Raw genomic sequence first — 17,970 nt, 5'->3', positions numbered from 1 at the left:
CTAGGTGCCCTTGCAAGGCGTTTTGTTCTACCTGTAACTTCAGTTCTAAGCCATACAGCTTTTCACTTTGTTGGGACACCTCCTCTCTAGCTCACCCTATTGTCAAACATTAGAACGTGATCTCGACGTATGCCATTCATAATGAATGAGTATCAGGTGAACAGGAAATGAAAGCTGAAAAAGCATTCTGCTCGTTCTCTTTAAGTGCCTCCGCTCTTTCTTTTCAAGTACCTACGTTCTTTCTTTTCAAGTACCTCTGCCCTATTGACTTGGGATTGTTCAAGAATTTCGGAGTATGTTGACTAACACCTAACGAAACATCTATTTTTTTCATCTTTTTTTGCTAGAATGTTATTTTCTGCAATTTAAACAGAAGAGGGGACCGTTTTGTCAATTTCCCCCGAACTTGCGAAGGCAAATGGACGATTGAACGACCCAGAACAAGAAAGGGAACAAAGAGGTGAAGACATATAGTTTATAGGTATTTGACATAGTTTAAGGCATTACTAAATTCTTTAGCTACCTGGAGGCCAAGTCACTTTTCAATATGGTTGAATTTCGTCTCATGAATTGTTTGGCAGAATTGGATAGAACGCATTTCAAGATTGAACCTGAATGACAATGCCTTATTATGAAATGATGTTTCCAAATTATCTCCTCCAAACTTGGCCATTTTTGTTTTCAGACATAATGCACTTAATGAGCAGGATTTCTTACTCCATCCTCGTCGCCTACGTCACTGGTTGCAAACGAAAACTCAAACAACCAGATTTTCAGGGTCGCCACAGTTGGATCCAATGGACGTTTGGACGTTTAAGTCCAGAGAGAGTGTGTATCACAGGGTAAATACTCTGTACTAGTCAATTGTTCAACCATATCTTGAATTTACTTCATTTATTTGGGCTCCAACTAGTTCAGCCGGTTTGCAAAAGGTCGAGCAGTCCAAAGATGTTTCACTCGCAACAGTGAGGGAATGAGAGAGCTCTCGTAGTGCGAGAGACTAGAAAGGTTGGGATTGTACAGTATATGGCTAGTCAAGTAAACGCGTTCATGGACTTATTCCATGGAGTAAAATCAAAGACAACATGCCCAGCCAAACCGCACTGTGCATGCATTGGATTTTGACATTTTTTCTTTTTATATGCTTGTTTAGGAAATTAGCATTGTGGTATTGAGCCAATTTGATAGTGCGTTCACTGATTAACACCAAACATGCTCATTTAGTAGGGTTTTGTAACACAACTTGCTCAAAATCACTCGATTATTGAAAATTCAATGGGTGAATGGTGCGAGTTGACTGTGATTGTTTGTCTTGGTTCTCTCTCCCCAAAATGCCCAAAATCAGGGTGCCGGACCACATTTTTCCTTGAATTTCCTTTACTTGATATCCCCTATTCAGAGAAGTTATGAAAAGTATCTGATATTGAACGTTTTCAAAAGCATTCATGAACTTTGTCCCAACCCAAGTTTTGAGGTCAGTTATAGGGCTTAGAGGATTAACGTGCGTTTTGCGAACTCTTTCAATCCCTCGTGAATCCAAATGCTTGTCTTTTTTAAGCTCGTACCTCGGAGTTATGGGCTTGAACGTTAACCGACATGAAAGTGCACTTTCCAAAGTGGTGAGCGGATGCTCATTCTGGGTCACGTCCAAGCCTTAACTAAGACCGGTTGGTTCGAATTCGAACTATGAAGCCCTTCTTTTTTCTTTCTCATACTCCTTCATTGTTCAGTTTGCTAACCTCAAACATTCGTAGGGAATATGTTGGGATTGATCCTGTAGCAGGCTTTGAGCCAGACTTGTACAAGTATTTCACACAAATTCCAGATCAACCCTGAGTTCAAGAGCTATGTAAAAATTGGCTCCCTCTATCCTTGAGCGTACCTTGGTTAGAAGTTCTAGAAAAGAAAATACATGTGGTCTTTAGGCGATAGATGTCGTTTTGATTTTAGAATGCAATTTTAGCTCCAAGTAATAACATTAATAGTCCTTTAAGATAGTTCATGCATATTTCTGAATTTAAGATCATAAGCGAAGTATTTTGTCAATATTTGATATTTACTGTTCATGTAAATTTATGAAACATCCTATATTTCATTAAATGATTCAATTTGTTTGTTTATACTGAACATAATAACTAATTGATATAAATTTCAAAAGCCTACTTACTATGCACAGTATAATAGTCTGCGACTCAAGAAATGAACGGCGTTCTCTTGGCCTGTCTTCGTAGGGTAGAACAACGAGATAACTCACTCGTACTTGGTTCAAAACACTGTACCTTAAATTCATTGTTACGATTACAATGGACCTAGGAGCAAATCGTACGGCCCGTCGCTTGTCAGTGCAACTGATTGTACGTACATGCAGTATAGGTGAGTGAGCGAAAAAGTGTCTGTGCGTGTGATTGTAAGGCACATTCAGTGGCCAAATTCTGCGTCCTGTCAGGCCGATGAGCTCCATTGAATGTGACTTCTCACCAAATACGCCGCGTACGAATGAATGTGAGGCTTCCACCTACCTATGAACCTCCTTGTAATGCGAGTCCTGCTTCGAAGTCGAGCAAGGTGCGGGTGGTTTGAAGCACACGAAGAAGGCATTTTTTTAATGAGAAGAGCGTCGTGGTAAGGTGGGGAAGCCCTCTTGAAAAGTCTGGATTGCGGTGATGATGGTGAACGATGATGATGAGAGTGGTGATGATGATGATATGGTGGTGGTGGTGGTGGTCATCGCCAACACCCGCATCTCTGAATTTGCAGGGGGCACTCTAATCAGTCGAATTCAAACAATCAAACGATGAACATTAGCTCAGCGTCCGAAAAGATGGAATTAGCTTCAAAAGACGATGATGTGGCCCCGTTAAGTACGGGCAACAACAGGATCAAGAAAAAGAAGAGTAGTTCATCATCATCGTGGACTGATAGGCTGGATAATAACGCCAAGAACGCCTCGGATCCCGCAGCCGTAGCCCCTCCCTGTAATGCCAGAAAGATGATCATATGCAATGGGCGCGAAATTGATCTCCAGGAGCTGAGAGAATCCTTGGCCGCGGCTGAGAAGATTGCTCAAGATAACCTCGAGGTCAAGTCGCAACCAAAAAAGAAGTCCCTCTCATCGAGCACAAACAAACCGCAAATCTTTCCCGCAGCCAACCGAAAATACAGCACTCAAGGATCAAATGCCATGCATAACGCTTCCAACAACAACAACAACAACAACAACAACAACAACAACAACAACAGCATTATCCCCAACACTAGCAAGAAACCCAAATCTCCCCAAAAGAAAAAATCCTCCAAAGGCTCGCTTCTAAAACTGACCAAAAGCTCCGGTGCTAACGGAGGTCCTTTTGTTCCCCCTAAACAACTTCTTCTCTATCTCGTCAGGTAAGACGATTTCACTTGAGCTTGAGAATCAAATCAAAAGCAATTTTTAATTTAGACAAGAATGAACAACTTCACTCCCCTTGAAAGATGGCCTTATCATTAGTATTCGGGATATGTTTTTGTCATTCGATCTTTCTTTACAATTCCTCGAAGTCTCCTTCAATTTTTCCCAAACACATACCTTGTCGATTTCAAAGTGAAAGACTGTGCCAATCAATCCACGGTGGTTAAATGTTCTGATTAAGTTTTTGCCTTTTTTCCTTGTTATGATGAAGACAAAAGGAAGAACTTTTGCAAAAACACATTTTTTGGAAAGGAGCTCTTTTTAGTATATCAGATTACTTAAAGTACATAAGATAGTATCATTTTTCAGAAAGTAGACAATCACTATCATCATCAATGCTTTTAAATATATATTGACATACATGTTTATGACCATGTATAGCTCAATTGCCGAGTTATTGCAGTTTGAAAGTTGCGTTTTGTAGTAAATTAGGTCGAGAAAAAGACCTTTGCTTCACGTTTATGCCAAGAGATTTTGCCTAAATTGAAGTGAGAATATTCTTTCATTTTCTTGTATATTTCTTTAAAAGCTAAGAAAAGTAAATAATGTGCCCTAAAACTTAACTTATTCAAGATGTAAGACTCTCGATATATTTTTCTCTAAACATTAAAAGATATACTCGCTTTTGATTTGATTCAAATATCTGAACGATTTATTACAAAACGGTGTTCTTTTTCTAATAAGCGTTTTGAGGTTAAATTTGATGCAAAATGTAACTATTCAAGTTTAAAATTGAAGTGTCTGATTTATAAATGTTGATGAAATTTCAAGTGAGTACTTAACTAACGATACTCACAATATCTTTTCATTACATTTATGTTTAAGTTTTCTTTTATTGTCTTTTAAGTCAATTTTGATACTGGTCGAATCTACTTTTAGAAACGTTATTTTTCAAAAATGGTTTCCTCTGTTTTTGTAGCAATAAAGATCGTTCTTAAAAGCTTTTTCATTTGAGCTATGTGGTGTGTACAACTGTGAATCGTTATAAAGTTCGATCATTTTTCAATTGGCAACCACACACACTTCTAAAATTAATTTTCAAGTGAGAATGAGAAAAAAACTCATTAGGTTTCCAAGTGGCAGTTAGCGCTAGAAGTCAAAGAGCTAAAACCTAATGTAAATAAGATTGATGGAATTCGGCTATGAAAAGGGACAAATGTTTCTGAATTCTTGGTCAAAAAAGAGGAGGCATACTCTCAGAGATTGCCTCCAAAATACCGAAATTCGACTTCTTGTCGTTTTACTAACTAAACATACATCCTCAATTTAAGATATGATGGCAATGACTGTTTGATAAATGGAAGAGAGAATGAAAAGGTACTTTAGATTTGGTTTCGCTTCATGATTTTGAACCAAGACTATGAGGCAGTGCTCAAATTCTTTGTTTCCATAACTACTACCGTTCGCTCTTCTCGATGCCTGACTTCATCGACTTTTCCCATCTCTCAATTACATAATTATGTTGTCCAAAAGTGATACTCATGACAAGTGGGTGAACGAAAGCATTGCCGTTGGTTTTATTATTGTTGTTGTTGATGATGATGCGATCTTGGCAATATTAGTACAAAGGAGGACGAGGTGCATGGTGATGGTATTCATGGAATGCCAGTCGACGTTTTTCGTTCAAATTAACTTTGGTTCATTTTGAAATAAGTGGTGGGCCATGTTCTTTGTTGGCTAAGATCATTGGATTCTTCCTGTCTGAGACATTGAAGTCACTTTAGCATGATCTCGCATTGGTCCTTTCTTACGTACACTTACTGTGAGTGCGGTGCTAGTACATCACATTTATGCGTTTTAGTTCAAGAGGCTTGGAAAAAGAGAGAGAAGAAAAAGATTAGGAGTTCCAAGAAGCTACGGAGCCTAGGAAGCAAATTCGAACTAGTGATGCGTCGAAGTGCTGTCATGGGTTGAGGATCCACAATTTTTATCGAAATTGGAATATTTGTTGCCATACCTTCCAAAATAAGCCCTTTCTGTTTGCAAAGTGGCTGAGCACGTTTTTCTGAGTCAAACACTCGTCGAATTTAGGAAATGCTTCGGCTACTATATTGTTCAAAGATCTATTTTAAGAAGAAGTAACATTAGATTACGAAGTAATACCCACATTGCGAAGGTACAATCCGTTTTGCTATTCGAAAACCACAGATTCATAACAAATAAAAAATTCAAAAGAGGCATGAACAGCGACCTCACAATGACATTTCGACAAACTTGCCAACCCCTACTACAATTCCACTTTTGACCTTTCAGTTATGTCAGTTCTAAATGAGCTTGCGGGAGTAAATGCCACGGGTCATAATAACTGGAGTATAAAAACTTAGCAATCACTTTGTCCTCGTTTGTGAGGGGAGGAATCTTAGCTTATGATGAGTGTCCCAACATTCAGTCGAATAGACTAGGTATATTGCTAACACCATACACTACCTTTTAAGAAAAAGTTTTCACAGTATTTTTTATAACAGTTCACCTCACTTTTAACAGTTTGACATTTGATTGAGCGAGCTTAAATGACAAAAAAAAATGGCGAAAGACTAAGCCACTTGGCCATTTGTCTGTACGTGTATATTATTGAATAAGAGCGCCAATAATAGGCCCAGTCCCAGACGGCACTTTTGGTTGGTATAAGACAAAGAAAATTTTGTTTTTGATGGAGCCATTCGACCATTTGGCTATGGCGCACATTGCACTTTGCTTTGAAATGTTGGTGGCCGATCTTTGGCATTATCAATGGAAACGTCTCTCCAATCAAAAACATCGAGTACGTTACAGCCAGCATTCAGAACAAAATTTCTAGAACATTTATGATTTGAGTCAGTCTCCTCGTAAAAGATTCTGCCTGATAATTTGATCAACAAAAATAATCATGCGGTAGCACAGATTTGTCAAAAGTATTAACTCATTTCATTCAGCGTGGGAGACATATTTATGTTGTGGAGATATGGAGACTTATGGAAACGATCCACCTCAGGTTTTATGAATAAGAACGTAATTCAATTGTAACAAAATTGCTTTACTTCTGAAGAACGCAATTGTATTAAGAGCAAGGATGTTCGCTTACGATCTAGAAGAACCTTTTTACAAGGGAGGTAGATAGATAATGATGATGATTGTAAGAATGATGAGGCTCCGTACGCATTCTTTCAATTATGTTTCCCCATTCAAACTGAACTGTACACTTTTTATGCCTTTGAGATGCGGACAAAACGTATTGTATCTAAATTGCACACGAGCTTTGGAATGGAATGAGCTATTGTTCTCTTTTGACACAAAAATTGAGAGAATTATGAATCCTATCAGACATGGGGCCTTATTTTGATTGTTTTCAGTTGTGGTGTAGTACGTTTTACTTCATTTATTTCGTGGCAAAGCCTTGATACAATTAGAAATTCGTATTCTTAATTATCACAGTTCCTGGAACTTCTCGAAAAATCCAAGACAGAGTGTCTGTGTTGTATTGTGCGACTTCAAAGGCTTAAAGCAAGTCTCATTAGACAAACTTGGAGCAAATAGAATAACTCAAACATAGTATAGAACCAGAATTCAATCATGAAAAGCAAATATCATAGATTGGATGCATTTATAATTCTATGAATAACTTTTCATCGCTCAAGCATGTTGTATTTTCGACAGCGGTTTATATAGATGATGTTGTTTCTGATGTCTTTAGATGTGGCTTAGAGAGTTCTTTTCGTGCGAATAGCAGATCAGTCAGTACCTGTCGATGACAGTTATTTCATTTATGGGCCTGACACGCTCGAGAGAACCAATTCCTCGAGCGATGGGTGTCCGTTCTTTGTTGGACACATATTCGAAAAGAAGAAAAGGTCAACTGACACATGAATGCCCTTTTTTCATTTTTTCACTCGCACACACACACAAAATTAAGCCTTAGCTCAAGCATCACTCACTGGCAGCGCTGTCATTTCAAAGCTGGACAATCTGGATCTGTTGACAAACTGTGGTGTATTGTGATGCACGGACGCATATGAGATGTCGTACGATTGGTATTCTCAATACCAATAGTACTGCTACCCTTAACATCAACTCATTTTCCTTCTGTCTCATCTTCCCTCCCCTCTCTTCATTCGACTCAACAAGTCAATCTTCTTCCAATAGTTTTGGTAAGATTATGAGAACATGGCCCATTACTGGGGTGAGATTGAACTGGATCACTCTGGTGTGTGCCAGTCTGGGAAGACAACAAGATTTCGCCCCAGCCTTGAATTCCCAGAAGTTCGAGCCGGAAAACACCTTTTGTGTTACTATAACTTCTTCATCCATCTAAGAACTCAGTGACCCCTCGAGATTATAGAACTGTTCAATGGCTGAGCCCAAGAGATCTTTGGGACCACATTACAAATTATGAGAATCCCTACGGTGGTGCTCACCACTCATGGTAGCTGACTGAGCTAATTTTGATCGTTCAAGTTGAATGAGGCCGACACCAAATTCAATTCAGTTGGGAAGATGATCTAGTTTCCCCTTTCAGCTATGGCAAGGCACGGGTTCAAGAAGTGACGAACTTTGCCCTAAATCTGTTTTGACGACACGAGACGAGAACAAAAATAGCCCTATTTTTTTGCTTCATTCTTTAATATTTTTTCTCATAATCAAGGTTCCCGCAAGTCTGCCGTTGCGGTTGCAAGAATGTCTCAAAATGATGTGGTAGCCAAGAACCATCTTGATCGAGCTAGTCCAATGAAGGTATGATTGCACAAAAAGACTTTATCATACCCAATCAGTCTGAAAAAGATAGCCTACATAATAGCCTGCTGTTATGAAGAGGCACCAACAGGTACGCGTGTTGGTCTGATGCGATTTGATGCTGAAAACAGGAAAAGTGTTCGCAAAGATTGGAGTTTGCTGTAGCAAGGTGGTTTTTATTTCCATCTGTAGTTTATTCAGTGTGTAGTTATATCAGGCATATTGTTAACGTGTTAATCCCTTGGCATTCTCAGACAAAGGAAAAGTAAGTGCAACCATATGGTAAATGGTACGTGATCGCCTTTGGAGAGGGATTCCTTCTAATAAGGAGTTCATTCAATGGCAGAAGGATTATTCTCCTTCTCCAAGAATTCTCCCAATATTTCAAGCCATGCTTAAACTAAGCAAGAATGCAGGCGGTCTCGCGCTTTTGAGGTAAGGCCCTATTCATGGATAATTAAGATCTGCTTTGGACAGGCTCGAACTAAGAGGAGTACATATTAGTACGATTTAGGTACCATTTATCGTTTCGATAATTTTTACTTGCTGAAGTTGTGAGGAAGCCATTCTAAGACCTAGTTTGAAAGCTAGACCCCTTACATATCGAAGGTAATGAAATCATGTCTTCGTTAAATGGAGCTTTGGCAGTCGATTGGCTTTTCTTTCATTGAGAACTCGCATTTACTTTATGATGGGAAGCCTTGCCTCTCTCGGTCCTTTTTGTCAGCCGAGCTTGACTTAGTCTTCTGATGGAACAGCTACCATTTCGAATCATTGATCCAACAACCGTCGTATTGTCTGACATTTATCACCAAAGACCACCCAAGACAAATATCACAATGACCCCGAAAGAGGCCAAATTTCGAGATGCGGCTTACGAATCTCAAATCGCCCTCAACTTCAGGTAGGCCCATCGTCGTTAATGAACCGGACACCATGTCATGTCCCATCAGCGTGACCGCTGTCGTCCCATCGACATCCTCCTGATTGGATATTTTCTCGCCTTGATCTCATTTGCTAGTTAAGCTCACGACCACTCTCAGTGCTAGCCCGGATTCCGTACTTGTGTACTCTTTGTCCGGTGTGGGTTTGAGTTTGAATTGGGATTATTGAAGGAAAAGAAGGGCAAAGACGTTTCATATCTGCGCATACTGTAGGAGAGGATGATTTTGTCCCGTGACTTCTCGGTGTACGCTAGACGACTGGGCAACATAGTTTGTTTGACAGCCTGTAGAAAATGTGAATCAAGCTCACAAATGTAGGCGAGTACACATTCGGGTTTGATGCCCTGTGCTGGTTTAGCTAATAAGCTTTCAGATAGAGTACACGGTCTGAAAATGGCGTACAAAGCCACAAGACGTTATGGCCTAGTTGCCAGGACAAACGGAAAAGAGGGAGCCAACATTTGGGAGGATGTCACTCAAGGTACAAATGATGATAGTGTGGAAAGTGGAAGATTAAAGGGAAAGGTCATTTTACGGAAACAAAAATCTCATTACATTTTCACATGGAATCCTCCAATCAAACCATTGCCCCATGCCTTTCTTGACTTGTGTTCCGCTTTTAAAGGGATCAACCTAAAAAGTAAGCTCGCTTGAAGACATTTTTCTCCCTGATTCATGATTTGATGGGAGTACCTTCCGTAAATGTCAAGGAGATTACGTGAATAACGGAAACGTTTCGAAGCTTCGTCTTGGTAAATTCCTTACCAAGATCACGATGGCTTAATGCAAAAACACAATTGGGCCAGGAGTTTGTCGGTTTTTAAAGTAGTAATTCAACCATCTTGACTGAAGTACGAGCATAGAATAGTCAGTTCCCATTATGTTTTTAGCCTCCAAAAGATGCTAAGGAAGAGTAAAGAATGGAGTCACTGGTCATGGCCTTGATCCATTGAACATCGACCTCATAGGCTCAGAAGGCGCTTTTGTTTGTTTGTTTGAGTTTTTAAGATGACCTTTTAATTCTGTACTGCCACAGAACCAGAGTTTAACCGAGCAAAGTATACATTTCTACCAAATCAGAGCTTTGTGTAAATATTTGATGCGGCAGGTAACTCCGAAGGTTCAGGAAAGTTGCTTATATTACAACAAGCAGATAGCAATGGAATGGAAGTAGCTTGTTAATCTGTACGAGCGTCGTTCGGCAATTTTTTGTCGTTGGACGTTCGTTCACATTGATGTACTCACTCAAAGTCCAATTGCACCACTTTTGTCGAACAACGTTTGCTTATTGCTATCATTTGAAAGCGACATGTACTGTAAACGTTTGTTTGCCAAAAGGTAACGAAAAGTGAGGCCACATGGATCTTGAAGCGCTTCGCTTATCTTAAAGGATTTCTAAGGTCCCACTTGATTTATAGGATGTACAGTGTTACCCACCTTCTAAAATGACGGGTTCGATACAAAACATAAAAAAGCTGTTTGTTTATTCAAATAACAGTAAATACGACAATTTTTAGATCTTAAATCTCAACAACTTTTTGCAATTACGAATGAACTATTGGTTGCTTGAAAATGTAGTAACTGGAAGGACTCCCAGGCAAAGTAAATTTGTCCACCAAGTTGGAAGTTCGTGACCTCTGAACTGCTTGTTTCCCTGTGATGGGTTTCGCATCTTTTTTTTTTGGAAAATTTCCAAAATTGGCCTTCCTTTATCAGGGTCCTAGAAACAATCACCCAGAAAAAATGGGACGCGCCAGAAAAAAAGAAGCGTCAATCAAGAAAGCAAATGAATGAACAGCGAACTCATGGAAGAATTTGACCTTTTGAGCCTTAGTGACAATGAATTCATCCCACGTTGTTTACATGTTAACGAATTTAGAGTAGGAGAAAGCAATGGGCACTAGATATCACCTGAGAGAAACGACAATCTTTGTCATTGCAGTGTACACCAATCTCTGAAAAGATCACCTGAAGATGTATTGACATCAGTTAAGAGGATCACGTTCTTGTTTTGTTTTTTAAGGCTAGTGTACTAGTGTACTGTGTTTTCGTACTTTCTCCCTCGAGTAACCGAAAGGGATGACTTCACTTGCGCAGCCACGCTTCTCAACCAATAGAAAAATCTGAACTTAGCGACAGATCCGTTCTAATTTTCACGATCTTGGGACATGTTTTGGGTCTGTATGTGCATTTCGCGCCGTTGCCGTTGTTGAGTGTGCCCAATGTAGCATCGTCCATACTATACCCAATGATAACCTGTAGTAGCAATAGCAGTGGAAGAAATGATTGTCGCAGTTCTCGTCCTCAGAGTCCAGTCGTAGTCAGGCCCTTTTTGAGATCGAGGATTCAGTCGCCTGGTCCACTAAACGTGTCATTGTCGAAGTTTCTCCCGTGGTGCGCCAATATGCCCGACTCGATTCCTTGAATCACATGGCGAGGAAACTCATGGGCTTTCGTTCTAGAAACTGGAAATGCTATAAGACCGAGTGTTTGGGTGCTCAAGATCTTCAGTTGCCTGCGAACAATCCTTGTGTTCACACATCAACTTTATTTTGTTAATAGAACCCGCGTTGCCTCTACAAAGAAGTGCTTTTCGTGGCAATCCTTTGTCCACTCTGAACTGGCGGGTCTTTATCCTTGAGATCTATCACGTTGATTGTTCGAATTTGTTTGGGACAAGAAGTTTGGAACCCAGTGCCATGCAATAGTCAAGATGCTGTTCAATGGACTTGATATCTACATGAATTGGGTGTGGTAGGAACGTTGATCGGCACTCTGAGATAAGAGGAACAATAAAGTCGCATAGCTCAATTCTGGCGGACATTTCCCAAACCTTTTCTTCTTGACCTATACCAAAGTGAAACAACCACCTCTCCCTCATCTTAAATCTCACTCATAACAACTAAATCATTCGTGACGGCATCAGAGACTCTGCTCCATACCTGCCATTTGGACTCACGGCTGTGAAATTATTTATTATCAATTAGAGGTGGCTCATCTGACCAGGAACGCTTACCCTCATCCACCAACTTACTCTTTACTTGTCGAGTGCTAGCAAAATTACGCTGGTTCCTCACGCCTCCAACACCTGTACCACTCAACCGATGAAAATATTTTGAAAAAATCGACCACAGCACTTTACGTACACCACCTTCAAAAATTCCATTCCACACCTTTTCCTCCCTTCTATTGCACTTGCTTCATTATCTCTGGGCCCACTCAGTGTCCAAAATGATTCTGAAACATACCCTGATGCGTCCGGCTGCGGCTGAAGTCCGCATGATGCTTCAACGCATCAAGAAGGACAATATGGAACGTGGGCGCCATTTGGTAGCCAATAACCCGTCGCCTTCCCAACGCATGGTTTCAGCCGACGAGACGGCGCGAGACATTCCCAACTCGTCCTCTATGGAGACCCCCAATAGCTGGATGCCTTTGCCCAGAAGCAAATCTTTAGTTTCGACTAATTTGGAACAGTAAGTGGAGAGTACATGGAGTACCAATGTACGAGTCTTTAGACCTAGAATGGAGGCTCTCAAAACTGGAACTTGTTACTTCACGTAATCCTGTCAAAGCGCAATCTATCTTTGGCTCGCTTCTTCATCTTCTTGTGACCGAAGAGTTCGCCGAATCGTCAGGTTTTGGCGATGATGTAGATCGTTGTTGTTACGCAATTTGTTGAGATTCTCTAAGCTTTTTTTCTCAATGGAATCCATGTGCTCTTGACATATTTTCCAAAGGTTAACCGAGAAATTGGAGGCAAGTGAGACAGACACAAACTCATCTGACAGCTGAGAACTAGTTTCAACCCTGTACTAACTTTATCTTGATAGTCGCTCCCTCCAACTCTTTTTCAGAATGGGCAGTTTCACGTCTATGCCCAAAATTGCTCCGGCTCCCAATTCTGACGACCGTGATCTCGCCTATCCTGAGGAGCCCGAGGATCTCGAAACGACTTTAGCCCGTTGTTCTGAGCACTTAGCTGGTCTGCCCGAGCCAATCGAAAGGTCTTGGAGCCAACCACTCCAATCAAAATCCAACGAAGACCAGAATGCTGACTTTCAAGGTGGCGAGAAAATCCGAGTCCTTCAATGGAACGCTCTTTCCCAAGGTAAGGAAACAAAATCACCTCCGTTAAGGAGAATCTTTTTCACGTCCTTGTGTATCGTGATGTTTCAATCTGCCTAAGGAAGGGTTTCTGGCCCTCATATACATTCGCGTATCTCGTATATCGTCTCACAAGTAAACAGCATGCAAAGATGACGTCGAATTTCAAGACGGGATGGAAGGGAAGCGGTTAAGTTGCTTGTCTACTTAGTCATCAATATCTGGCGAGAAAAAAGCCTTGAGCGATCGCCTTCAATTATGGTGACTAGGCAGAATCACGAGCGTGATATCTAACACTGAGTTCATTAGTATCTTTGTCCAACCTTAAAAGTAGCAAATCAGAAAAGTGTGTGTATGAGAGAGAGAGAGAGAGACGGAGAGGAGATGTTCGAATGTGCGAGCGCTTTGTTCAGCAAATGAAAATCGCGAGTCGACAACTCCAGCAAATTTGATTTTGTCTAAAAAAGCTCAATGATATCTGAGATCGGATGTTGATGATTCCGGAAATATTCCAGGAGATAACTTCCTTCCAACTGGTGTTGCTGCTTTAGCTTGCTGACTGTCCACAATTTGGAACAAAAAGCTTGAGTTGTACCAGAAGTGCAATCGCTCCCTGAACTAGGTACCATGTTTCCCACGGACATTGTTACGACGCAACTTGACAAGCAAAGCAAAGCATTCTGTTTCTTAGAAAACGTTGACATATTTTGACGTATTTTTGAAGAAATTGTCGAACAAGTTAACATCCTTGTTTGTCTATTTCCGTTTCAGCGCTAGGAACAAAGAACGACAACTTCGTGAAATGCCCTCCAGAGGCGTTGGAATGGAAAACCCGTCGATTCCGCATGCTCGAAGAGATTGTCCTCCATGACGCGGATGTGATCTGTTTGCAAGAAGTGGACCATTTTCGGTTCTTTCTCAAATCATTGGCGCCCTTGGGCTACCACGGACATTTCTTCCCCAAACCAGATTCACCCTGTCTGTATCTACCCGAGAATACCGGTCCCGATGGATGTGCCATTTTCTACAAGACCAAGAAATTTGACCTGACCAAAGTACACAATCGCGTTATTGAAGTGTGGCACGTTGAAAGCAATCAGGTGGGTGATCAAACTGGACACGAATCATTATTCAGCAGTTAGAAATGTCGACAACCTTCAAAGAAGGAAGAAGGAGCGCCAAGATAGAAGGTCATTCAAACAAAAGCTACGCTCAGCAAATTCCCAAAATTCCATTATGGTTTATGTCTCGACCAATTCTCGAGCAAATTGGTCGATCCACCGACTGACTCGAAGATTGAAGGGAAGCGATAAACATAATGCAAATCAGCTTATTCGATTAAGTCGTCAACACAGGGAGAATCGTACCTTGGTCATTTTTTTTGTCTCGTTGTTACCATGTTACCTAGACTTCCGTCTGAGATAACAGACGGCCTGAATTTCCTGAAAAAGGCACTACGCTAGCAAAACATATCCCTGGAAAAGATCTCAAAAAAAAACTAGGCTAAATTCAAACCAAACTGGGACGTACAGTACACGAGAACTGAAGCAGGTCAACTCGAGAGTGCCATGGATATTCATGAAAGTCAAAACAATTACGTTCTTACAGGTTGTGATGTGCACCACACTTCGATCCCGCACCACTGGCCAAGAGGTCTGCGTGGCCACGACACATTTGAAGGCTCGCAATGGAGCACTCTTGTCCACTCTTCGCAATGAGCAAGGCAAGGATCTCATCGAGTTTATGGCCTCAGAATCAAGATCTTGTGGGCCTGCGGGGTCCTTGCCCAGAGCCGTGATTTGTTGCGGCGATTTCAATGCCGAGCCCACAGAGCCCGTCTATCAAACCATGACAGAAAATGACTTGAAGTAAGCTTACACATATTCATTACCATCCATCTCATGGGTAGATTATCATGCTGACGTTGTTACTTCAATTGTTTCAGACTTCAATCTGCCTACGCTACAATCGATGGAAACGAGCCGAAGTACACGACGTGGAAAATCCGAGAAGACGGCGAACACATCCAAACTTTGGATTACATGTTCTATTCAGAAGATCAACTCCAAGTGAATGGATTACTGGATTTTCCCGATGGTGAAGCTATTGGTCAGAATCGATTGCCTAGCACTGCATTCGCCTCCGATCATTTCTCCCTGGTAGTGGACTTCACGATGAAAGCTCACCCCAAGAAGAGATTCTGCAAAGAATAGTCTAAAACGAAGGCGGTCATTTCCATATCCTCCTCCTTATACCCCCCCCCCCTATCACCCCTCAAAAGCTCCTCATGAGAGACATAAAAATAGCAAAATTGATTTTGATCTTCCTCCTCTGTGTGGGTGGGTGAGGGCCTCATGGCCTTGTTCAGGGGAGGCCGTCAGAATCACATAAAAACACCCATAACCTGTCATGAGCTTCTGGAAATTCAAGGTGACACTCCTCTCTACCTTTTTGGGCCCATAATCGCGTAGATGGATTATTGGCTTTGGAAGTGGGGATCGTCGTTTTGGGCATTATAAGCTATACCACAGTGTTGTCTATTGTCGTTGTCTATCAGAAAAATGACAGACTTATCGCAGAGGATGATGATGATGATGATTAACGGTTGATGCTGCTGCACATGACACTGAGCAACATCATTCCGATCTGCATTTATCTTAAGGAAACTCAACACTGTTATCATCATAGCTTAAGAAACTGAAAGAAGATAATTCGATGAACCACCACCTTGTTTGTGAACAGCACCTCAATTGGAGTTAAAGAAGTACTGCTTGTTTTTTTAAATTAAGAAACTACGCTTTAAAATCTTGTCGGTCCAAACGGTAAAGTGAAACAAATTGGTTTGGAAACGGTATTGATTAATGCCGACTTTTTATTCTTGATTAGTAAAGAAAGTGCTGGTTGAAGTGCTGTGGTCTAAATTTTGTAACACCATTGTAGTTGTCAGTAGGTCTACTTTTCAAATCAGTCCCGAATGGTCAAGATCTTCAGTATTTATACATATTTATTTGTATAGTTATTGATGACTCGTTCTTTATGAAAATAAAAACCTATCGTGAATAACATGCGTTCTGTCCTCTCTTTATTTTCATCTTTAAAAGCTTGGTAACACTGGCATGTGTGTTAGAAAATATTCTTTCATTCTGACAAGGAAGACATTTTCCCCATCTCAAATATCATCAAACACAGCTCATGCTAGAATAAAACTAAAGATGGGAAAGCATTTCCGTACCTACAACAAGCAAAAAAGAACACTCAAGTTGTCAAATCGGTCTTATTTGCTAACATTTATTTAAAATTAGGTTAAAAAGGAAGCAGAGCCAAGAACGATGGAAAATGTGACAAAAAACTGACCGCAAGTTTGAAAAAACTTTGATAAAATTACGCAAGCAAGTCAAAGATATTCTATAGATAAATGTTGTAATAACTCGTTTACCGCTTTACAAATACCTTCGAGGTACTATCGCCACCAATAAACCACCTGGCCTTAATGAAGAATTGTTCGTCGTTATTAAATGGGTATGTGTAATAGCAAAATTTTGTTATAGACATTCCCATAAACCAATGCACAATTTTTCCATTTTAATAATTATGCGCAGGGACGCGCAAATTCCATATTCTAGTTCATATGAACAAAGTTGTGAATATTTCCATAATATCACTACACGTACGGCTTGTGGCATTATGTCTGTTAGATTACTAGACGCTAGTCCACTGAAAGATCAAAATACAACCCAAAAAGGTATTACCCCTCCGTCCCCTCGGCCTCAACAGGTAGGAATCAGCATACATGTATTTTGAGGTTCTGCTACTTATGCTTTCCATGTTCCGCACTTCTCCAGGTTTCTTAGTGGGCCAATGATTTCTTGAAGCAACACTAAGGTGTCAATGAACTTTTAAGCCAGTCTTAACCCATTTTCCCATGCGTTTATAGTCTCAGGCTGAAAGAAGCTTTAAGAAATGGCAAAAATAACATTAAAAAGTCATGGCGACGGTTGGCGAGACTATGCAACTTCGAAAGTTTGATATTTTGGGTGAATGTGTAATTGAATTCATCTCAACGAAAAAGAAGACCCCCTGGAGAAGTGTTTGTCTCCTCTATGCTGGGAAAGCATGTAAGAAATAAATATAATTCATAGAAGAAAGATCCCTTTTTTGTGGCTGTCAACGCTTGTTTTATTATTTCATAGGTGTTTTTCCTATCATTTGTGCCTTTATAGTTTTTGTCTCTATCCATGGAAAATATTTGATAAATGTTTGTCAAATGGCAGGAAGAATGATGAAAATGGGACTGTCAATATTACATACTAAGTGATGATGCAAACCATTACAACCAATAGGGCTTGTCAACTGAATGCGTTCATGAACAACTGACGTTATTCCATGGAGTTAAATCAAAGACAACTTGCCCAGCCAAACCGCACTCTGTATTCATTGAATAGGATAGGATCACTAGATCAGTTTGTTTGGTTTTTTGTACCCCTTTGCGCCCAAGCGCCATCTTTTGGATATGTGAAGATATGTCAAACATAAAAATGACACAGCTTTTTTGACCAAGAATTGAACTTCTGTGTGCAATTGAGCTCAAAGTTTTATCTTTTTATCGTTTCTAGCACTCGGCACCATTGTAATTGACTCATGCCACAGCCAAAACCTCAACAAATCCCTACGTACCGGGCATTGCAAAAGTATTGAGACCACTACGCAAGATGCACATCAGGGACTCCTGATTGATCTGGATGATGTAATACATGTTATATTTCA

General features: G+C 40.5%; 2 protein-coding genes across 2 annotated transcripts in view; both read left to right on the top strand.

Annotated features, from left to right (window-relative positions):
• LOC131877666 (ras-like protein family member 11B) overlaps positions 1–457 on the top strand; it is a 12,318-nt gene extending 11,861 nt beyond the window's left edge. The window contains exon 5 of the mRNA XM_059223411.1: positions 348–457. The gene's annotated coding sequence lies outside the window, so the exon portion shown is untranslated. The remainder of the gene's footprint in view (positions 1–347) is intronic.
• Positions 458–2,261: 1,804 nt separating this feature from the next.
• Positions 2,262–16,273, top strand: LOC131877665 (nocturnin-like). Its single transcript, XM_059223410.1, has 5 exons — positions 2,262–3,384; positions 12,957–13,210; positions 13,978–14,306; positions 14,815–15,074; positions 15,152–16,273. The coding sequence occupies exons 1-5, from the start codon at positions 2,795–2,797 to the stop codon at positions 15,417–15,419; spliced, it is 1,701 nt and encodes a 566-aa protein (XP_059079393.1). The 5' UTR covers positions 2,262–2,794; the 3' UTR covers positions 15,420–16,273.
• Positions 16,274–17,970: the final 1,697 nt, after the last annotated feature.

Source organism: Tigriopus californicus, chromosome 3, assembly GCF_007210705.1.
Source record: "Tigriopus californicus strain San Diego chromosome 3, Tcal_SD_v2.1, whole genome shotgun sequence".
Classification (NCBI taxonomy): Eukaryota; Metazoa; Arthropoda; class Copepoda; order Harpacticoida; family Harpacticidae; genus Tigriopus; species Tigriopus californicus.
The sequence above is the reverse complement of the archived record's forward strand: the minus strand, read 5'-3'. Positions and strand labels throughout refer to the sequence as shown.

Coding starts and splice junctions, on each gene's coding strand:
- LOC131877665 (XM_059223410.1), top strand. CDS start 2,795: ATGAACATTAGCTCAGCGTCCGAAAAGATGGAATTAGCTTCAAAAGAC. Junction 14,307..14,814: donor GGCACGTTGAAAGCAATCAG/GTGGGTGATCAA, acceptor ACGTTCTTACAG/GTTGTGATGTGCACCACACT. Junction 15,075..15,151: donor ATGACAGAAAATGACTTGAA/GTAAGCTTACAC, acceptor CAATTGTTTCAG/ACTTCAATCTGCCTACGCTA.